The following is a 24,256-nucleotide window of genomic DNA, read 5'->3' as shown; positions in this document are numbered from 1 at the left end:
GATCACACCCGTCCTACCTCCCCTCTAATAAGTACTCTTTTCCGGGAACTCTTCTGTCCTATTTCTCCCCCCTTCAGGGCTTTATCCTTGGGGAAATGCTGCCCTTTTGAATTATATAGTTAGTTATTTTAAGGCAATAGGGCCTTCTTGGTGTGTTGTTGGTTGTTGTTGCGTGTTTTTTTTTCACCTTATGTACTTACCTGTTGTTTGACTGAAAGTGGAATCAATCATAGGGGTGAGTTTTCTTCTAAGTTCAAAAATTAACTAAATGCATTGGCCTTCACAAATCTATAAGGGTCAAAAGCCTATAATTCAGGTTGCTAGCAGATACAATCACTCAGTAGAAACAGCATTGAAGTGCACTCAGAGGCATCTCAAACTGCAGCCTCACAGCTTTATAGGCCAGTGTTACAAAGCTTTTAGACCTGCCAATTACACTGCTACCCTCAAGTCTTCCTACAAACTTGAAAAAAGGCTCTTGGCTCTGATTTTGTGGGTAGCATCCCCAGGCCACCTTTATCTCAGGCCTCTGGACCTCTGGATCCCTGTTGCTGGCTGGGACAGGTCTCTTGCAGATCTGGCTGGCAAAAGAATCTGGCCCCGAAGGGTGCATGCACATTACAGTTTTTGCATCTTTGCTGGGGGTCAGATTCTCAAATCTGCTGCTGAATCTGCTTACAAGCTTTTAAGACTCACCAGTATACACTGTAGAGTATTGTCTTTGTGGACTATGTTATACCAACTGACTGTGATGCTCCCCAAGAATATGGTTCCAATTTTCCAAAACCAACAACTCATCCCCTCAGGGGGATTGGTTATGGTTATAAAGCTTACAAACCATTTCCCCTTGTTACTCTCCTGTATGCATGAATATGTTTGCAGAATATACTAATTTTAATGTAAAAATAGAATTTCCGTCACCATATATAACTGCTGTTGACTATTTTCTCGTGTACCTCTCTGTACTCTGAGAAGAATGGGAATCCCAGAACACTTAAACATGCTATGAGAAACCTATAATTAGACAAAGAGGCAGTTGTTAGAACAGACCAGGGAAACACTGCATGGTTCAAAATTGGGAAGGGCGTACGCCAGGGATGTGTCCTGTCTCCATACCTTTTCAACACATATGCAGAACAGATTATCCGGGAGGCTGGGCTCTATGAGGATAAATGTGGGGTCAAGATTGGTGGAAAGTCTAGCAACAATCTGTGTTATGCAGATGACACAACCCTGCTTGCTGAAACTGAGGAGGATCTGAAGTGCTTGCTGCAGAGGGTCAAGGACTGCAGCCTCCAGTATGGATTGAGGCTCAATGTCAAGAAGACAAAGATTCTCACCACTGGACCAATTGGCAGTGTCAGGATGGATGGTGAAGAGATTGAGATTGTTCCCAGCTTTAGTTTGCTTGGCTCCATAATCAACACTTTTGGCACCAGTAGACTGGAAATTAAAAGACATATTACGATGGGAAAGTCTGCTGTTAAGGACCTCTCCAAAGTACTGAAGAGCAATAGTGTCTCTCTGGAGACTACGGTGCGTCTGATACAGGCTATGGTCTTTGCAGTCACTTATTATGCATCACAGAGTTGGACAATGACTAAGGAGGATAGAAGTGGAATTGATGCCTTTGAGCTGTGGTGCTGGAGGAGAGTATTGAGGGTACCATGAACTGCTACCAAAACAAACATATTCATCCTAGAAAGGGTTAAATCGGGAGGCTCCCTGGAGGCAAGGATTCTGAGGCTTCGTCTAACACATTTTGGGCATGTTTTAAGGAGAGACCGGTCCTTGGAGAAGGACATCATGCTTGGGAGTGTGGAGGGACAGCGCAGGAGAGGAAGGCCCTCTATGAGGTGGATCGATTCAGTGACTGGGGTAATTGGGATGGGAATGTCAGAGACAGTGTGATTGGAACAGGATAGAGCAGAGTTTAGGGCTGTTGTACATAGGGTCGCTATGAGCCGCAAGCGACTCAACGTCACATAACAACAACAACAACAGCCTTTCTGTATCTTCTTTTTCTTTAATGGTGGTGTGTTGATAATCCTTATGCTGTATATTTACCTTTTCCTTCATTCCGCCCCCCCCCCACAAAAAATGTATTCCTGTAGTTAATTTTAACAACAATAACATTTTCTGTAAGGCCAGCTTACAACTATCAGTGCCTTTGTTGTTGTGTACTGTCAAGCCAGAACTGACCTACAGCTGACCCTTCAGAGAGTTTTCAGAGCCTCAAATAGCATGGAATGAGGTTTTTCCATCCTTCTCCCTCAGAGCAGCTGGCAGATTTGAACCAGATTTGCCTTTGGCATTGCAGCACAGATTCTTTCCATCTACAAGGTCAAAGATATACTTACCTTTTGACCCTTCTAATGAGAAATAAGGAGCTCTGTGGCGTAGAGGGTAAGGAGTTGTGTTGTTAACCCAAAAGCAGGCAGTTTGAATCCACCAGGTGTTCCACAGGGGGAAAAAAGGGCAACCTATTTCCAAGGAAGTTACAGCCTCTGAAGACTAAATCTTCAGAAGGTCAGCTATCAGTTGGCTCCAACTCCACCGCACATAACCATTATAATGAGCTCTGGTCAGATCTGTCATTATTACTCAAATGCAACTATGCTTAGGATCTTATGATTTTGCTCTGTATGCCAATAAACTGTTGCTTCCAGTATTTTATAGTCATAGATTTTACCTATGTTTTTATAGCTATAATATTGTGGCAGTTTATTTGCAAACTCTTATCACCATCTTTTTTGAGAAAGAAATAACAGTTAAAGCAAAGCGAAGAGAAGAAAATTTAATTTCTATTCATTTACTAATATTATAATGAATAATTCTCAAATTCATTATAGAAAGATTTTACAAAACAGCATTGATGTTAATATTTATACAATTTAAGAAACGGTATATATTCTACCTAAGAGTTTTATAGTGCGCATGTTTTCACATATTTACCACGTTTTCCTATTATTAAATTGGTAATAAACATGACTAGAGATTCTGTACGTGCTAGAATAAAGGAGTCATGAGAGGTGACACCATGACCTGAGTTATTGCACTAGACGGCATTCGCTCTAGTGATGCCACCTGTTGCCTAATATATTCCAGGTTAGCACGGCATCCTGCCTTTGCAATATGTTTTCATATCTCCAAAATATAGCTCAAGTATTATCTCAAATACATACTACGTGAAAAAAAATAATGTTACGTGGAAGAGTAGTAGAGATCATTTTATCAGCTTTTAATTAATTGTATTGTGAATGAAGGGAGTTCTGGTGGCTGTGTGGTAAGAAGTTGCACTGCCAACCAAAGGCCAGCAGTTTAAATCCACCAGCTGCTCTGCAGAAGAAGACTGGACAATCTCCTCCAGTGCAATTTACTGTCTCAGAGAACCTTCTAGAAGGTCAGCTATGGGTCTATTTTGACTTGACAGTAAATGACAATATAACAACTGTGACAGAGTCCAAATAATTATAGTTTAAGTAAGATGAAGTTTTCCTCTCTGGTAAGAGATGTTCATAGTGAAGTCTGTAGAACTTCGCAGTGCTAAGGATATAAATGTCAATTTTTACTATAGGATTGCCACTTTTAGGAATAAGGCTTCGTCTTGTGGTGCAAAATATCTGCTTGAGATTTAGCCATTAATCTTCTTTCCACCCAATAAGAAAGAGGAAAGATTAAAAAAGGATCTGCCAATTTTTTAAAGATTTTTTTAGAAAAATTTCTTTCTTATATTCTAGAAAATGCTAGCAAATGCTCTTAGTCAGAAGGACTGTTTGCTCATCAATAATTGTTCTTTTAATAAAAAAGGTAATGTGGGGCAATTAATAGTCTCTTGAGAAACAAGCAAAACACCAAAAGTAAATGAAAAGAGTTTATGGATGAAAAACATCCAGTTGGTTGGCATTATTTGAAGGTAAATATTGAGGAAATCTTTATCAATTTTTATAACACTCCATAATTAAGAATCAATATTTGTAGTTTATTACAAACTATTTCTTTAAGTGTATGTATTTGAAAGAACTGTTATGAAAAAAAATCTACAGGATAAAAATATAGTCTATGACATAAATAGTAAAAATAGAAATGATGTAACGTTCCTGCTTAGCTAATGTAGAAGAATTTCATTAGGTAATGCAGTGTTGATGAGTTAATAGCTTTGTCTAACTCTACTGAATACATAATGTGCCCTGAAGGACTTGTGCATTATGAAATCTTCAAATAGACTTTTCTACAAGTTATTAATTTTGTTTCTGTGCAGTTAGTGTTTGTGTTGCAGAATCTGGATTTCCTTTTGGCAACATCTTGTACTATGGTTAAAAATGATGGCACTATCTAATTTTCCTTTTGAATGATTACCAACAAAGCTTTTCCATCATAGTTAAATACTTCAAATTATCACACAGATTTTATAAAGAAAAGTAATAATCATCCCAACTTTTTTAGCTGTATGAGAAGTTCATTTATGTATCTATGTGCCTATCTATCCATCTCTGTCTATCCTATCTTATCTATCATCTATCTATCTATCTATCTATCTATCTATCTATCTATCATCTATCTATCCTTTCTCTTCCTCTCTCCACTCAATGTCATTGAGTCAATGCCATAGTGACCCATCAGCTAGTTTCCAAGGCTTTAAACATTTATGGAAGAAGCTTGAAATCATTCTTTCATGAAGCAACTAAAGGATTCAAATGACCAACCTTTCAGTTAGTGGACCAACATGTAAGCCACTAAGTCCCTGTGGCCATATGTAGAAATATATTCTATATGTCTGCAGTCTCTGTGTTCATATTTAAATAAGTAGAAATACAGTGTTATGCTCAACAGTACACACTCACACACACACACACACACACACACACACACATGTACACACACACCCCAACTAGACACTAATTTTCTCATGATTCAGTTTTGTTTGAAAAGGAATATTATAGGAATATGCATGTTTTTAAGGAGGTTTGTTCACGTAATCCAGAGCATGTTGTGTAGCTAACCATGAGACCACTTCTCTCCGGCAGAACAAATCTACCAGCTGCTGAGGTTGAGGGTACAGCATTGAGCTTTCCTTCTCCTATTAAGATTTACTGCCTTGGAATCCAAATGGAAGATAGCAATTAAGTCAGAAGTGACTCCGTGTCCATGGGTTTGAGTTTGAGAAAACTGCGCTTTTTAGAGAAAGAAGCCCACTTTCTGATTGTCCAAATTATATTTCAGTAACAAATTTTGAACTTTTACCACATTCCAGAGAACATTTAAATGTTTCTTGTTATTGAGTAAAGGTTTACAGAGTACATTTCTTGAGCAGTGCAGTTCATACATACTTTGCTTCATATCAGTTGTAATCCGTACAATATAACGTTCCTCATCCCATTTTTCTAGCCATGTTTCTATTGCTGTTCCTCCTTCATTCTTTTTCCTCCTTACTCTCTGACACTTGTTGTTAGGCAATACAATCTTTTGGTCTAAAATGGTGGATTGTTCTGCCCTAGTGCTGCAGTTAATGTTATGTTGTTGTTGTTGTTGCTGTTGTTATGTGCCGTCAAGTTACCTGAACTCATAGTGACCCTATGGACAGCAGCTCTGAAGCCTACCCTGTCCTGAGCCAGTCTCACTGACTCTGACACATCTACCTCCATTATCCCAGTTACTGTATCAATCCATCTCATTGAAGTCTTCCTCTCCTGTACTGTCCCCTCCACCCTTTTGAGTCCTCCTTCTCTGAGGAGTGGTCTGTCTTGGCTATGTGCCCAAAGTAGTGAGTCAGAGCTTCAAAATCTTAGCCTTCAAGGAGAGACTTGGTTTCACCATCTCTAAGACAAACCTATTTGTTTTGTTGGCAGTCCATGTATGTTTAAGACTCTTCTCCAGCACCACAACTCGAAGGCATTGATTCTTCTTCTGTCATCCTTAGCCAACTCTCTGAAGCTTAACAAGTAATTGAGATGACCATGGCCTGGATTAGGCACACCTTTGTCTCTAGACTGACATTGGTGCTCTTTAACACTCTGGAGAGATCCAGAGGTAGGAAGTTTGAATCCACCAGCTGCTCCATGGTTGAAATATGGGATGGGCAATCTCCTCATGTGAAATTTTATTTTATTTTTTTTAACTTTTTTTAAAATTCATGTAATTTATAAACCCTGAAATTCTATTGGAGGATCAGCTGTGAGTCTGTTAGCTACTCAATGGCACATATCAACAACATTGTATTCACACACATACACATTTATATGCACACACATATATATATAAATTTATAGTACAAAAATCCATTTGAAGGAGATGAAAGGGATAAAATTCATTCAAAAACTTTAGTACAATTACTAGAGTAATGCTAGTTTTGAAATAGGTGTATCTACCTACTATTCCACCTTTTGGTTAAAATGAAAATTTGCTTTTATTTTACACGTCTAGATCACCTCAAAAATTGTTTGTTGTTGTTATGTGCCATCGAGTCGTTTCCGACTCATAGCGACCCTATGCACAACAGCTCTAAACCCTGCTCTATCCTGCGCCAACCGCACCGCCTCTCACACACCCATCCCGATTACCCCAGTCACCGAATCAATCCATCTCATAGAGGGTCTTCCCCTCCTGCGCTGTCCCTCCACCCTCCCAAGCATGATGTCCCTCTCCAAGGACCCGTCCCTCCTGGCAACATGTCCAAAGTATGTCAGACGAAGCCCCAGAATCCTTGCCTCCAAGGAGCAGCTTGGTTTAATCCTCTCCAAGATGGATCTGTTTGTTTTCCTGGCAGTCCAGGGTACATTCAGTACCCTTCTCCAGCACCACAGCTCAAAAGCATCCACTCTCCTTCTGTCCTCCCTAGTCATTGTCCAACTCTCTGATGCATAACAAGCGATTGCAAATACCATGACCTGTATCAAAAATAGTATTCCAAAAATCACCACAGCTGCTACAAGGTATCTTCCCCCAACAAACTACCAAGAAAAATAGGGGGAATATGGGTGTGTTTCCAGATCTCCGTTAGACTGTTACATTTTCATCCATATTTAACAAATGTCATTATTCAGTTTCATGGGGTCACTGTGTCAAAATGTCTGTGTTAGAACTTTAATTTACTTTCTGAGTTTTCCTCTAAGTGGGCGGAACACATGGCATGTTGGATTGATTTACTCTCTTTAATCTATCCAATGGGTTGGTTTGAAGCTCACAATTTATTCTGAGATGTGTCCTTAAAAATTAGAGTTCATCAGTGCTGCAGCTGAATTCTGAGCCTGAAAAGCCTCTTTTCCTCCGCTCTGTTCTCCTTGTCCTGCCTGGTTTTCTTGCAAACGTGGGGTCCTCATTCTGTCTCCAGGTAGTGGTAGCTTTGCAGCCTGTGCGGTCTCCCTCACCAGATGGTCCTCTTAATGAATGCCCTGCTCTTGCCCACCTTCACTTTCTTGATCCAAATGTGAAATGCCAGCAAATAAATAAGAGCATTGTGTTCTGATGAGTTCTCTTGAGATGGATGAAAGCCCAGGGGAGAGGAAGCTAGATGCAGCTTTTCCCTTCGCTGTGACTGCCCCTAATTACTGGCCAGTGGATAGAAGACACCATCCAGATAACACAGCATTTAAAGGCAGAGAAAGCAAATGAACAAATATTATTCCAAGTGCCTTTGCTCACATGGAAATGCGGTGGGATATTTGAAGTCCATTTAAAATAGCAAGAGCGATCTCAGCACTGAGACTGCTGACTTTGGCCTCTCCACCAGAGGAAAAGTGCACCGGAAATGAGCGCGTAATGAGAACAGAGCAGCCAGTTCTTTAATTGAATTAAAAGCTGGGTGACATCAATGCAGACACCTGTCCAATTACAGACAGGCCAAGGTGTTTACCACTGCTGTACAAGCGATTCGAAGATGACAGAAATCTTTCCGCCCACAGATTAACATAATGAAGGAGAACAGATTACAGTGGATGCTGGCCAAACCTAGGTTGGCAGCTGGGGGTGGGGGGAAGGAGGAGTCCGCTGAAGTATGTAAATATGAACAGTATCTTTTTTCCATCATTCTCCAAAAATCGTTAGGTTTAAAAAGGATACCATTTTACTTTGGGTCTCAAGCTCAGTTCCCACGCAGAGCATTTATACTTGTCTGCGTTTAGTCAGAGGAGTTAATCATAAAATTTCCACGTCAAAGCAGGCTTATTCTCTGTTGTTTCACAGCTTCCCAGCATATTGAGCCCTATTAGAGGCACAAAAGCTTGCACAGCTGGTGTCAACTGCTAGACGAGTTTCTCTTAGGTGGTCTGGCTGTCTCCAATTATCAATATTCCTCTTCAGTTCCTTTGAAACTTGAAGTTAGAGCAAAGGAAAGAAGGGATTGAAAATAATAGATACCGGTCAAAAGAAACAATGTCTGCTCATCTGCTCACTCTTTGGACTGTGGGGGTGGAAGTGGAATTCTGTTATGAGAGGTACTGAGTGAGGATGAAAAGTCCCCATGAAAACTCAGCCATTAAGAGTCCAGTTTTTTGTAAACCATAGTTTTAGTTGCTGGAAAATAGGGCAAATAAAAAAGGAATTCTCCGAACTACTGAGTGGGATTTAAAATTGCAAAATTTTGTAGTGTAAGCACTCTGACCTCTGCAAGGGAGGCACAGTGACTGGAGCCCCTGAATTTAGCTCTATCATGCAAAGTTTCCTGTAAATCAATCATTGACCGTGCTCTTTCTATCTGGGCTTTCCGCACCCACGGAGGCTCTCAGGGTAAAGGGGACTTACTTTACTTCCAACTCCCTTGGTGTGGCATGTCAGAATTTCTCAATGTTAAGCATTAATGCAAAATGCATTATCGCTTAGCAGTGAGAGTTCTGGTCCTGCTGATGCCAATGATTTTAATACAGATACCAACCCTCTTGTGTTTCATGGGACACTAACACTTTTAAGACATCAATAATGCTTACTTTATGCTTATTGAATGTTTTTCTCAGCTTACCCTGTTCCATTATCAGAAGGCACTGGCATGCTTCCTGACCTGATTGTTGACCATTTTCAGATTTCATAGAGTTTTGGGGTGGAAAGAGAAGCAATCTGGTCTTCATGTCATCATTTTTGTTGTTGGTACCGTCAAGTTGACTATGACTCATAATGACATTATGAACAACCCATCTGAACCTTGAAAGAGAGATCACTGTAATAGGGATGCTCTCAAATAATTCAAAGGAGAAAAAAATGTATCCCATTAAGTTTCCTAGTGAAGGTGATACATACCCATGCTGACCTTTTAAACTTCTACTCTCAGGTATACTTTATGATAAACAGCACAAGTGTCTTAAATGGGAGAGGTGGATATGGGTAAGCACCCAACTACTAGCCAAAAGGTTAGCAATTAAATCAACCCAGAAGTCCCTTTGAAGACAAGCTTGGGGATCTGCTTCTGTCACAGCCTTGAAAAACCAAAGAGCATATACCCCAAAGAGACCATAACAGACATCCAAGCAGATAGATGCACACACATGTTTATTGTGGCTTTGTTCACAATAGCAAGGAGTTGGAAACAACCTAAGTACCCATCAACAAACAAATGGATAGCGAAGCTGTGGTATATTCACACAATGAAATACTACGCTGCATTGAAAAACAAGGAATTCATGCAATATTATTCAAAATGGGTGACCCTGGAGGACATTATGCTGAGTGAAGTATCTCAGTCACAAAAGGACAAATACCACATGGTGCCAATGCTGTAAAACATGACTGATCTTGGGGTTGGGGGGAGACTGAGAAAGATAGGTTCAATAATGGATACTGCATTGAAACAGATGAGGGATAAAACTGTTTAAAAGGAATATGTGATTAGGTATTTTTGTCATGACAGGAATCTAGAGTGAAGGCTACATGGTGGAGTGGACCTAGGGGGATGGATTGTAAACAATGAGAGAATTTTTCTTTTATTTTTTCAAGAGGGTAGTGTACTAGGCGGAAGGTTTGGAAGGAGAGAAAAGGACAGCAATGAATGAATGGAAATCCTAAGTCTCTGTAAATTTTTACTGAAATTAATAATAAATTTAAATTTAAAAAAATAAGCAAAAAAAAAAGGAAAAGCCAACAAGCAGTTCGACTCTACACACGTCATCCCCTTGACTTGGAGTCAACTCTATGCCAACTAATAAAAATCTCATGTTTCTATTGTTTGGATTTAATGGAAACATAATCCATATCACATTTTCTGCCGATAATTCCTTTAAAATATATAGTACTGTATGTTTTCCTCCTATGCTTTTAAGCTTACCCTTGACATATCATTCCCATGACAATTTTTTCCTTGTCTTTAATTACATATGTTGTTGTCCTCATTTGCAGCCAAGTCAGTTATAATTCATTGTGATCCTATATGACTGAGCAGAAATACCCCACAGTCTAGACCCTATTCTTTAAGAGAGAAGATCAACGAATCTTTTCTCCTAGGAGTTTCTGACAGGTCTCACCAACCTTCTGCTTTAACAGATAAGTACTTAATCATTATGACACCCCTTTAAGAAAACCTCCTCTCAACAACACTTCAATTCTAACTCATAGTGACCTTGTAGACAGAGTTCAACTGCCCATAGAGTTTCCAAGGCTAAAAAGAAAAATCTTTATGGAAGAAGACTACCTCAGGGCTGGCAGTTTGACACTGCTGATATTTTGGTTAGCAGACTAATTGTTTATCCATAATGCCACTAAACTCATTGTTGTTTAGTCGAGTCTAAATACTAATGGCCATTGTCCCGTTTCCAAGGCTGTAAATCGTTACAGGAGGAGAGCGCTCATATTACACTGGTAGAATTGAATCACCGACTTTTTAGTTAACACTTAAGTATTATGCCACCAGGCCCCTTACTGCATGTGCTGTCATGTAGTGACCAACACATAGGGAGCCTTTTCATTGGGTTTTCAGAGGCTGTAAATGGCGTTGGAGATAACCCATCTTTCTCTATCAGAGCAGCTCATAGATTTGAACCACTCTCTTTGGGTTGGCAATGTAACTCCTTACCCACTAGGCCACCAAAGCTCTCAATTAAATATAGACTACCTATTGTGCTGCCAACCCTAAGATACACATTTCAAATCCACCAGCTGCTCCACAGGAGAAAAGGTGGGCAATCTACTCCCATGCAATTTATTCCCTCTGAAAACCCTCTAGAGGGCCAGCTAGGGATCAGTTATAACTTCAGTGTATTAAATAATAACAACAATTATACTAGTGATTCTGGAGTCTACACCTTGTCTGTCTTCTTGGCAAGTCATTCTGTTTAGTGTTTGACTTTGTATTTCTGTTAGCATTAAGTGCCTTCTGGTGCTCGTATTTTCTTAGGTTAAAAGTGTTATTAAAGACCAGATATTTTCCATAACATCCTTCCCAGGAGAATAAACCATGATAAATGCTTTTTGCTGATGACAAATCATCACAGTCATTCTGTTTTTCCTTTCATGAGGAATATACTGTCTGATTCTGACCCTTAAAGCAAAACTATTTGTCCACTCACTCAGTCACTAATCATTATAAATATTCATGTTAATAGGATTATGACATTTTCCCAATTGAGTGAAGTCTGTTTGGTTGACAATTTCTTGCCCCTATCCAGGCAGTTTATTATTGCCTGGCCAAAGGAGCTAGAGCACCGAATCATTGCCCTGTTCTTACTGAAATAGATAATATTATGACTGATTATTAAAAAGGGAAAGATATTTAGATGTTTTGAGAAAAACTGTCCCTGAGAAGCAGCATTTTAAGCAAGATCGCTCAGGGAAATAAGAATGAAAACCAACTGATTCTCAAAAAGAACAGCATTTCTTGCTGTTGATTTAAAATGTGGTTTACAAATGACTCAAAACTTTCCACCTGGGATTCAGAGCTGGCAAACCCAAAAGCTAGCCTTTCTTTCTTTTTTCTCACTCTCTATTTTCCAGTTCTCATTTCTCAGTATTTATTATTGCTTCACCTGCCTTGAAATGGGAACTGTGAGCACTTTGATAAATGGCCTAAAAGTTGATCTAGTTTCTCTCCAGCATCTTTTTTAGGAATCTCAGATTCTTTCTATGAAATGCAATTTGATAAACTTCTCCCTCTCCCCCACCACACACAGCTAAAGAAAGCAAATTCACTGAAAGGAACCTTACCTGCTTTTTAAGGTTCTTGAGGTTTAAAGAGTAAAAAAAAAAAAAAACAGCAAATGGTTTCATCACACACAGACTGCCAAAAATAACTCCTTTAGTGAAAACAAGAAAGTTTAAATAAATCCTGAGGCTCAAACAAATATACTTGATATTTGAATGAATCTTCTAAAAGGTGCTAATACGTTTTCTGAGGAGTTAATGGAACAGTTCCTACTCCAGCTTGACATTCAGTTATGACTTGCAAAGAAATTATATCCTTAGATAAAGTATTTTATATGACTAGCCTAAAATTGGAAAATAATGAAAAATTTCTTTATATTGCTTCTTTTTAAAAATAATTTGTTTACAAAATACAAATACACTGATTTTTATACCAGATCCTTCCCATTTCCCTCAGTATTATTTCTTAGTGACAATATCTTCTTGATATTTTGTGTGCTTTAAGATTTCAGAGCATAAGCTATGTACAACTTCAGGTGTTTCTCTGTGTTCACAATTATCGTATCACGTATTTTCACTGAGGGACTTCCTTTTCCATAGATTGCTCAGAGCACACTACCAGGAAAGAACAAACAACCTACAGTCTTCCTCTACTTGCTTCTCAAGATCATTCTGGCTGTGTTTATTCTAAGACTAATGTGTTTATTCTTCTGACAGTCCACAGTGTATTTTGTATTCATTGGGAAAGAGCACAATTCAAATGTGTCAGTTCTCTAGGCTTCCTTTTCAATTATCCAGGTTTCTCTTGCCTGAGACAACTGGAATGATCATGGATTAAGCCAGGTGTATGCTAGTTATAAAACTGACAATTTTGCTTTTCATAACTTTAGTCTGATAGATTTATTTACCCATTGCAATGTGTCAATTGATTTTTCACCTGTATAGATGTAAGCACCACCAAATCAAGTAGGATGAAATTGCCGAAACTAATTTTTATCTGTTTATTGTGATGTTTATCACTCTATTCCTTTAAGCTAGGCACTGTTATTATTTGTTTTCATGTGTAGAGATTAGGGCATAAAAGCCAGAACAATGTACACAAGTCCATACAGCCACATAGTGGCAAGAATGAGAGAAAGCAGAAGACTGTGGGTTCTGAAATTGGAGCTCTCTGAATTTGACATAAGAAGGTCACACATGTATGCAAATTAGTTCATTGGCATATTCTCCTTTTTGGCTGTGAACTGAGACTGTGGTGCCAAGGGGCTGGATATTTTCATGTGGAAGCATTGCCTAGCAGAGAGGGTTTAGTAGCACAGGCAAGTGGCACAAGCTAGGAGATTGGTGGAATGGAGACTTAGAGGCAGTGTGAAGGAGGGAGAGGATGTAATAGGTGCCAGAGCCAACAATGGTTTATGACCTTCACTTATTTCCTGATCCTTCAAATCCTTAACATTCTTTTAGAGAGAGGACCACGTGTGTTAAATTTGTGTGTAAATGATACAAGCAGTCACCAATATTGACCTTAAACAAGGCTGAATGTGACAGAGTAATGATGGGCAAGTTCCAGTGCTGATTAATTTTAAAACATATAATGCATGAGAGTGATCATATGAAATACAAATTGAAGAATTATGTGAAACACAATGTATACAAACATTGTAAGCAAACCAATATAAAATATAAATAAAACCCTTAAAATAAAAAAGAATTACTTAAGAGGGCCTATGATTTAGGTTGTATTTTTAATAAAGTTATTTATTTTGAGGGGGAGGAAACTCAAACAAAAAGACTTTGTAGAAGTTTGTTCAATAAAGACATGCCATAAGTTGGGCTATTCCCTTATAATGGTGGAAACCTATGTGGTTAGAAAGAAAGATAGATGAAAAAAAAATTAAAGATAACGGAAACTTCTACTGTGAAAAAAATCATTGTAAGTAAATGTACAAATTATATTTTGGTACTTCTTTAATTCACAGGATTAGGGGGAAAATCCTTTACTTTGATTATGAAAATCACTAAACAAAATGTGTTTTCATTTCTCCAGGTACATTTAATTGCTGAACAAATCCCATGCATCCACCACTGAGCCAGGTTAATTCTACACTTCCATGTGCAAAGCTTCTATTTAAGACAGGTGTCTTAATTTAGTAAACTAATAATTTTGCAAGTAGAAGTACAAAAGCCTAATTATCTAATTTGTTAATTGTTCAACTCGGTGTATTTGCATATTTGTTAGCTACAACGTAAACAAATAGTTTTTGTGAGTCCTAGAGTTAAGATAATGAAGCCCTTCTCTGAAGTAGCATTTCCTAACATGAGTTAATAGATGACACATAAAAAGGACTCCCTCGTCAAATCAGGCTGTGAAAATGCTAGGTTAGAGAAAATGAAATAGCTATGTTTCGGCAGAAGTTCTGGAATACTGAAATGGGCTAAGATGCATCTTATCTAAGAGAGAGAGAGAGATGTTGTGCTGTGTTGAACAAGCTATATGTCTGCAGACCCCTCCTTTTGGAGGAGGGAGATATTGTGAGGTGTTGCAGTTCTGAGTCATGAGTTTGAGAAAAATGCTTTTTTAAAGCTGTCTTGAAAATATGTAAGTCTTCCTTTTCTGACTAGTGAAACGATCTTTCATGCAGCACACATGCAGGAAAGGAATTAGAGAGACACATGGCTTTATTTTTTTGTCTCTTGGTCTCTGTCTCTCTGTCTTCTTGTCTATTTGTCTCTCTCTCATACACACACCACACACACACACACTCACAATGTTTTCTATAGCCACTTAAGGTAAACATGTACACCTCTTTCTTTTTCTCTTATTATAGGCATATTGACAGGCTTGCTACCCTTCAAAAACTATGCAGTGACCCTAACTGCCTGCACTTTGGCTGGCTGCACGGAGAGCTCACATGCGTTGAACATCTCTACTCCACAAGAAGGTAAAGTAATTTCAAAGGTCTTGACTTCCACATTTCAGTCATGAATAATAAAATAGGAGAAGAGCTAAATGCTGCGAGGCCATTTGCTGGAAAACCCCAACCTAATTTGATGACAAAGTGCATTGCCAGGCCATAATTGCTCCATTTTTTGGGGGGTGCGAAAATGAATCAAACTCCATACCCTTTAATGACATGCATCTTTAATAGCTGTAATGCAGATTAATGGGCTTTTTAATTGCTGTTACATTGTTCATGCAAGAGCCTTGTCATTAATATGAAGCATCTGAAAGATTAATGAAAGCTTCCTCATTTTACTATGGCTCTGAAGTAAATCTAGAGACAGTCTGACTAAAAAGAATTGATTGTATGGCACAGTATGAAATTGAGAATCAAACGGTTGATTTCCATGGTATCTTTTAACTGCTAAACACTAGCCCAGGCAACAATTATTTCACTCTGATGGAGCCCCCAAATGCCAATGAAAGCATTTATTAATCACTGCTCGGTTCTTTCCGACTTAAGTCTCACTTTTGTTGTTTTTAGAACTTACAAACTGTTGGCATAAAATAATATTTCTGAAAGCCTGCATCAGGAAGGCAATGAGAAAGAAAATGTATTTTAGAACTCTAAAGCAAAAGCTTTGCACAAGCGTCAGCACACATCCCTTCAAGAAATAACCATGCTCAAGACATTTGAAGCATTGTTACCTAATGTTCCATCTTTTGGAGGAGAGGAAGTACACAGGTTTTACGCTATCTCATTTTAAAGTCGCTATGAGTCGCAAGCGACTCGATAGCACAAACAACAACAACAGTTTTAAAGTTATGGAGGATATTTAAAAGCATGATCTTAAGGACAATCAGCCTGTTTCTCCCCCACCGCCCCATCTAGACATTTGCTTCTCTCTTCCCCTCATCTTCTTAACTGTCTTACATTCTTAAGCCAACATCACATGCACAGAAAATGCATAGGAAGGAAAGCAGGCATAGGCTAAAGGAGATAATTGAGAGGATAAAGGGACTCCTACAATCCTCCCTGAAAGCCATTCTTCTCTGTGCTTTGAAACTGAGGAGAGTAAACTTCCCTCACCACTGAACTATGTCAGCCGTGTATTCTCAGTACTCTCCCTTCCTGCAAGGATGGTGAAACTTCATCACCTACTTGGACATGTTGTTAGGAGATGCCAGTCCTTGGACAAAGGCATCACACTTGAAAAAAATATGTGGTCAGAGAAAGAAGGCAGCACTATCAACCAGATGGATTGACAAAGTAATTGCAACGATAGGCTTGAACATGATTGAGATAGTGTTTGCACACTACTTGTTCGCAAAGTTACTATGAGTTGTAGTCAACTTAATGTAATCAAGCAACAATAGCAGCAAAGTAACTGACAAAACCCACTGTCATGCTTCAATAATCACAAGCACCAGTGTCCGTAATCAACAGCTATGTATACAAATACTTTCACCATTCTCAAAATTGCCCAAATTGTCCCACATCTTTCATTGTTTTCCCAGCATCTGCTACTTACTTTGTCCAGGTTTTGCCGTGGCCTCTCATAGGTAGGCCTCAGAATTACCTCCGCTCATCCTTTATAACTTTATTTTTATTAACGTAGTTCACAGTCTTCTAGGGTGTTTTATATGTTGTTGTGTTTTAAGGAATTTATTCCTCATGTAGACTTCTTTGGTTGGTTGGTGGTTGTTATTGTTATGTGTTGTTGAGTTGCCTGCAACCCATAACAACCCTACATACAGCAGCTCTGAATTCTTCCCTGTCTTGAACCAGTCTCACTAATTCCAACATACCAACCCCCATTGTCCCCATCACTGTATCATATTGTCTTATCCAGGGTCTCCCTCTCCTGTGCTGTCCTGCCATCCTTCTAAGCATGATGTCCTTCTCCAAGGACTGTTCTCTCCTGGCCATATACCCAAAGTATGTTTGATGGAGCTTCAAAATCCTAGCCTCCAAAGAGAAACTTGAGACAGACCTATTTGTCCTCTTGGCAGTTCATGGTATGTTCTGGACTCTTCTCCAGCATTACAACTCAAAGGCATCACTTCTTCTATCATCCTTAGTCATTGCCCAGCTCTCTGAACCATAACAAGTAATTGTGAAGACCATGGCCTGGTTGATACACATAGTAAAGTACTGAACTACTAAACTAAAGGTTGGTGGTTTGGGTCCAACTAGAAACATTGCAGAAATCAGACCTGGTAATCTACTTCTGAAAGATCTGTCCCTGAAAAGTCTGTGGAACATTCTGGTCCGCACATGTGGGTCATCAAAAATCTGAGTAAACTTGACAGCCACTCACAAATTCCCAATTTATTATATGACAGAAATGTTGAGGGTTAGTTGTGTTTTGTTGTTTTTGTTTTTTTCATTTTCCATTTGATCATTTATACACATTTATTTGCAACATTGGTTAAAATTCTCTTGAACGTATTGGGATTCTTCCCACTTCCTCCCTGGATTGTCTGCTTCCTTAATCTACCTTTCCATTTCCCTCCTGCATTCTGAACTTTGGTTTGGGGAAAGGGCTGTCCTTTTGGTCTTAGGTAGCAGACTGCTCTGAGAAGCACGTTCTTTAGCTGTGTTATTGTTATCTTTATAGGTCTGTCTAGTCTTTGGCTGAAAGCTTAATTTCTGGATTTTAAGAATATCTTCCAAGAGTTTCACAGTTAAGGATGTTTCACCTACCTCTGTCAGATAATAAATATGATCTTTTTTTTGATCTTGAATTTTGCTCTGTTGTTTTTGTTTTTTGTTTTTTGTTTTTACCTAGTAAGAGCAATGGTGTCTCTCTGGAGACTAAGGTGTGCCTGATACAGGCCATGGTTTTTGCAATCACTTGTTATGCATCAGAGAGTTGGACAATGACTATGGAGGACAGAAGGAGAATTGACTCCATTGAGCTGTGGTGCTGGAGAAGAGAATTGAATGTACCATGGACTGCCAAGAAAACAAATAGATTCATCCTAGAGGGGGTTAAACCAGGCTACTCCTGGAGGAGAGGATTCTGGGGCTTTGTCTGACATATTTTGGACATGTTGTAAGGAGAAACAGGTCTTTAGAGAGGGACATCATGCTTGGTAGAGTAGAGGGACAGCGCAGGAGGGGAAGACCCTCTATGAGGTGGATTGATTCAGACTGGGGTAATCGGGATGGGTGTGTCAGAGGCAATGCAATTGGCACAGGATAGAGCAGGGTTTAGGGCTATTGTACATAGGGTCGCTATGAGTCGCAAACGACTAGACGGCACATAACAACAACAACAACAACAACAACAGTACCTTCTATGGTGATTCTGATCAGAAGAGCTAAGTAGCATTAGCCAGGCAGCAGCTAGTACTTCTATTCTCAGCATGGCCAAGGCTGTGGTTTTAGTGATCCAATAGTTCTTTGGAGAAACTCTTTTCTTTAATCTTAGATTTTTCTTTACTTTATGTGGAAAAAGACACACAGTTCTATGTTAAGTGGCCACTCACAAAATTTTAAGACTCTAGTCAATATAGACCATTGTCCTGGTTGACTGTTGTTGCTTGCTGCCATCAAGTCAGAACCAACTCTTGGCTGACCATCCAGTGGGTTTTGAGAGGCTATAAATTACGTAGGAGGAGATTGCCCACCTTTCTCCCGCAGAAGAGCTATTGGATTTCAAATGCCTACTTTTTTGGATATCAACACAAATCCCTACCCAATATGTTGTATTGTGCATATGTTCCATAATTTTTTCAATCTATTCATCGGTTGATAGGAATTTAACTTGGTCCAACTTTTTGCTTTTTTTGAACATTTCTGCTGAATATGGATATATGTGTACCTGTTTATGTCACAGTGCTAATTTTCCTGGGATATATACCTAGCACCAGGAATGCTGGATCATTGGCTATCTCTATTTCTAAATTTTTAAGGAAGCACTATGCCATTTTGTAGAGTGGTTTTATCATTTTATGGTCTTATCAGCAGTGTATTGTTGTTATGTACCATCGAGTCACCTGCCACCCATAGTGACCCTATGGACAACTGCTCTGAAGCCTGCCCTGTCCTGAGCCAGTCTCACTGACTCTGACACACCAATCCCCATTGCCCCATTTACTGTATCAATCCATCTCATCTGGGGTCTGTGTTGTCCCTCCATTCTTCCAAACATGATGTCCTTCTCCAAGGACTGGTCTGTCCTGTCCACATGCCCAAAATACATGATACCGAGCTTTGCAGTCCTAGCATCAAGGAGAAACTTGGTTTCACCCTCTCCAAGACAAACTTATTTGTTTACTTGGCAGTCCATAGTATGTTCAATACTCTTCTCCAGCATCAGAACTCAAAGGTGTCTATTATTCTTCTGTCATCCGTAGTCATTGTCCAGCTCTCTGATACATAGCAAGTAATTGTGAAGACTATGGACTGGATTAGTAACACATTAGTCTCTAGACTAACATCGCTTCTCAGTACTCTGAAGAGGTCTCTGACAGCAGATTTACCTACTACAATTCATCTTTTAAATCCTTGACTGTTGGTGTCAAGAGTGTTGATTGTGGAGCTGAGCAAGCTATAACTGTTAATAACTGCAGTCTATTCTCCATCCATCATGGTGCTGCCAATTGGCCCGCTGGTGAGAATCTTTGTCTTCTTTATATTTAGGTTCAATCCATATTGAATACTACAGTTCTTGACCTTCTGCATCAAGTATCAGGTCCTCTTCAGTTTCAGCAAGCAATGTCATCTACATAACTTGGGTTTTTGATGCTTCCTCCTATCCTGATGCTACATTCCTCCCTGTAAAGCCATAAATGATTTGTTCTGCATATAGATTGGAAAAGTATGGAGAAAGGATGCATCCCTGATGCACTCCCTTCCTGATTTTCAACCATACAGCTTTTCCTTACTCTGTTCTGAGGACTGCTTATTGGTCCAAGTACAGGTTTAGTATAAGCACAATCAAATATTCTGGTATTCCCATTCTCCTCAAGGTTAAGTACAATGTATGTGATCCACATAATTAAATGCCTTTGCACAGTAAATGAAACACAGGTAGATACCCCTCTGGTACTCTTAGCTTTCTTCCAAGATCCATCTGACTTTGGTAATAATGTCTCTAGTGCCAAGACTTCTTCTAAACCCAGTTTATATTTCTGGTAGTTCTCTATGTTCTTCTAAACCCAGTTTATATTTCTGGTAGTTCTCTATGTTCTGTTTCAGTCATTTCTGGATAATCTTAAGCAGGATTTTGCTTGTGTGAGTTATGAATGATATTATATGATAATTTTCACACTCATTTGGGTCACCTTTTCTTGGCATGGAAATACATATTGATCTAATCCAATGTCTTAGGGTCAAATTTTCTTCTGTGAGTATGGTGTTTATTACGGAAGTCAAAAGGCTATAATTCAGATTGGCAGCAGTATAGAACAATTTAGTCAAGACAGCTTCTGATTTTTCTATTTTAAATTTAGTTTTAACGACTTCAATTCATTAGCCATAGTAAAATATTGAGTTGTTTTTTTAGTTTTTTAAAACTTACACATAATGAAGCATTTATATAGAATTTATTAAATTGATTTTATGTTCCCTGGTTATTTCTATAGTTATATATTATATTGGAAAAAATTATTATGAAACATATAAATATTGCTGGTATAATGATTAAGTGTTTGACTGCTAGATGACTAAGCAAAAGGTCAGTAGTTTGAGCCTGTCAGCCTCTTTACAGGAGAAAGATGCAGCAGTCAATTCCAAAAAGATTACAGCCTTGGGAACTGTATGGGTAGTTCCACTTTGTTATACAAGATCAACAGGAATCAGAATTGACTTGATAGGAGTGGGTTTTATAGCCAGTACCCACTAATATTTCCCATCTTAGACCAAAAGCTTCTCGAAGGCAAGGACTCTATCTGCTTAATTTGCTTTAATGGGCACAGCTCCACATAGACAGTATGAGTTAATAATACTTTTGATGAAGTAACACAAACATCAATCACTTGAACAATTGTAAGTACTCCCCATCAATCATTGATGCAAATTCTCATAAATTTAAGACAGTTATTTAGTTCTATTCCTAAAGCAATTACTGACAAGCTGCCCAGGAATCAGGAACATTTTCATGCATGGGATTTCAGGTTTATTCTGTGATTTATTGGTTTGGGTCTGAAAAGTTTGAATTAGGAAAGTAAACTAAAATTAGAAGCCATAAATCTTTTTTTCTTTTCCACAGCCCCACAGGAAGTTCAGCCACCAGTAGCCAAATCTCTTCCAGATTCTTTGTTAGTCTTCTGGAAACCACCCATACAAGCAAATGGCATTATAACTCAGTACTCTTTATACATGGATGGGATGCTGATTTATTCAGGCAGTGAGATGAACTACAGAGTCACAGGTAAGATTTCTTCACTTATCAAAATATCTGATACTTGATTTCTGACATTGAGTTTATTTAATCTTCCATTAAATAATTTCAGTTCAAGTCCAAAGTCTTTATGGAAACATTAGATTTATGGAGCAATTCATAGCTTAAAAAAAAAACACAAACAAACAAACCAACAAACAAAAAAACCAAATCCAAAAAACCCAAATGTCAGGGGAGGCTGCTCTTTCTACCTGGGCTGTCTTATTACATTTTCTCTACTGCTGATTTCACCATTACTTACTCAAGTCTTTCTTTAGGGTATCGTTAGCCGGACATAGAGATGATCTCAGAAAAAAATTAGAAGTAGAGGGAGGTCAGCCTATAACTCCTGCTCTATATGACCACAGGGTGCATGTAGGACCAGTAAAATTACCAGTCACTCTCAGTTATTGGTTGATTGAGTAGTGTCCTGTAAAATAATTCCCCATGCATAAGGAGCTGTGGTGGCCCAGAAAGTATTCAGTTATTAAGGGAAAAGTCAGCATTTCAAACTCACAAACCACTCAGTGGAAGGACGATATATGGTAGTCATCTGTAAATAAAGATTCACAGCATTTAAAGCACTATGAAGCACCTCTACTCTGTCCTATAGAGTCTCTATGAATCCAAATCAACTAAACAACAGTGGGTTTTTATTAGTTCTACAGGTAATGGTGAGAGCTCTGGTGCCATAGTACACAGAAAGTTAACTCCAAGGCTGTACATATCTGCTGGCTTGAATTCACCAGCAAATATACAGGAAAAAGGTGGACAATCTCCTTTTTTGTGATGTACAGCCTCAGGAATCTGATGGAAGATCACTAGGAATTGGACTCAACTTGGCACCAGTAATTCTGAGTTTCAATTTTAGGTATGACTACCTGCTTTTACTTGGAAGGAGGAGTGGCATCCACTTCGATAATAGCTTGCCTCCAGAAACCCTATGAACCTGGAGAGAGGATGAAAAACACCCAAGTGTCTAGAACTCTCCTTCATAGGGTCGCTATGAGTTGCCTGCGACTTGACGGCACTTAACAACAACAACCACCTACTTTTAAAACATCAATTATCATTCAAAATTTCACCAACATATATTGATCTCAAAAGTAAAAAAAAAAATGATTCCATGTAGTTTGAATTTCAGAATCTTTGAGAGGGAACAATATAAATGTTCAGAACATATTATAAAATATCACTGACACTAAGATAAAAATAAAATAGAATACTGAAAATTCTTAACTACAGAGATATATGTTATGTATGTTTATGATGTCTGTGCAGTGTTTATATTTGTAAAGTACTTGGAATGTTTGTGTATTTTATATTACTTTTATATACCATATATGAATATTAGGTTAGGTATTACTAGTGAAAAATGTAAATATAAGGGTATTAACTTTCTTACAGAAGGTCACAACAAACTAGAGTTAAGAGACAGGATCAGGGGAGCTCTGGTGGCCTAGTGGCAAGAAGCTGCACTGCACTCCCAGAGGAACACGGTTCGAATCCACCAGATGCTCTGCCGGAGAAGGAGGCGCAATATCCTCCTGTACCAGTCAGATCTGATTTGACGGTACACGCACACAAAATAAAAATAAAAATAAAAAAATTAAAAAAAAAAGAGACAGGATCAGCTCTTTATATGTTCACTTATTTATTTTAATTCCAGGTGTAAAATTATAAAACATAACTAACCAGACATGGTGCCTCTTCTCTTGGTGCTCACAACAACCTGAGACACATTCTAATGTTATTCTGAGATGTATTTTCAAAGGTCATATTTTTTGTTTCTAATATGTTCTGAGGCTGTTAAAAGAACTAAAATTACTATTCACCTATTTTATTGATTATGGTTAAAAACTTTATTTGGCATGTATTCTATTAATATTGTTATTACTATTTCTATTTATGAATGAGACAATCTTTCTCAAGATCACGGGACCTGTGGATGGTAGATTTTTATTCCAACTCGAGTATTCTATATTGAAGAGAAAATGGTCTTAAACAATTTATTATTTCTCTTTGAGGTATAAATTTCTGTGTCTCTACAATATACAAAAGCAAATTTTTGAAATTCCATAGAGAATTAGAGCTAGCTAGCTATCATCTCTCTCTTTCTCTCTCTCTCTCTCTCTCTCTGTCATCTATCTAATGCTTAGAATGTAAATTCACAAAAAACAGAAGCTATAGCTATTTGAGAGTATGTAGTTTTGTATCAAGTCGGAACTGATCAACAGCTGAACCTTCAGTGGGTTCCCAGAAATATTTAATCACATGTGAGGAAATTGCTCATCCTTCTCTTCCAAGAAGCAGCTGTTGGAATAGAACGATATGCTTTCAGGATTGTAGAGCAGTTTCTTCCCACTAGGCCACCAGAGCTTCCCTTCAGAGTATGTTATTGTTGTTGTCGTTATATGTTGTCAAGTCTTCTGCAGCGCATAGTGACCCTATGTACAACAGCTCTGAAAATTTCCCTATCCTGAGCCAGTCTCACTGGCTCCAACACATCTACTCTCATTGCCACAGTTACTGTATTGATCCATCTCATCTGGAGTCTTCCTCTTCTGAGCTGTCCCTCTACCCTTCTAAGCATGATGTCCTTCTTCAAGGACTGGCCCCTCCTGGCCATGTGACCAAAATATGTGAGTTGAAACTTCAAAATCTTAGCCTCCAAGGAGAAACTTGGTTTCTCCTTCTCTAAGACAAATCTCTTTGTTTTCTTGGTGGTCCATTGTATGTCCAAGACTCTTCTCTAACACCACAACTCAAAGGTATCAATCATTCTTCTATTACCCTTAGTCATTTTCCAGCTTTCTGATGCATAGCAAGTAATTGTGAAGACCATATCCTATATTAGGCACCCTTA

At 38.6% G+C, this 24,256-nt stretch overlaps 1 protein-coding gene across 1 annotated transcript in view; it reads left to right on the top strand.

Annotated features, from left to right (window-relative positions):
• Nucleotides 1–24,256, top strand: part of USH2A (Usher syndrome 2A (autosomal recessive, mild)) — a 1,454,174-nt gene that overhangs the window by 709,144 nt on the left and 720,774 nt on the right. Inside the window, exons 30-31 of the mRNA XM_006890571.1 lie at nt 14,886–14,999; nt 21,220–21,381. Coding sequence (XP_006890633.1) covers nt 14,886–14,999; nt 21,220–21,381 — 276 coding nt within the window. The remainder of the gene's footprint in view (nt 1–14,885; nt 15,000–21,219; nt 21,382–24,256) is intronic.

This window comes from Elephantulus edwardii, unplaced genomic scaffold (genome assembly GCF_000299155.1).
Source record: "Elephantulus edwardii isolate Elephantulus edwardi_28Jun2011 unplaced genomic scaffold, EleEdw1.0 scaffold00090, whole genome shotgun sequence".
Classification (NCBI taxonomy): Eukaryota; Metazoa; Chordata; class Mammalia; order Macroscelidea; family Macroscelididae; genus Elephantulus; species Elephantulus edwardii.
Note: the sequence above shows the minus strand (reverse complement) of the source record. Positions and strands in the feature narration are given on the sequence as shown.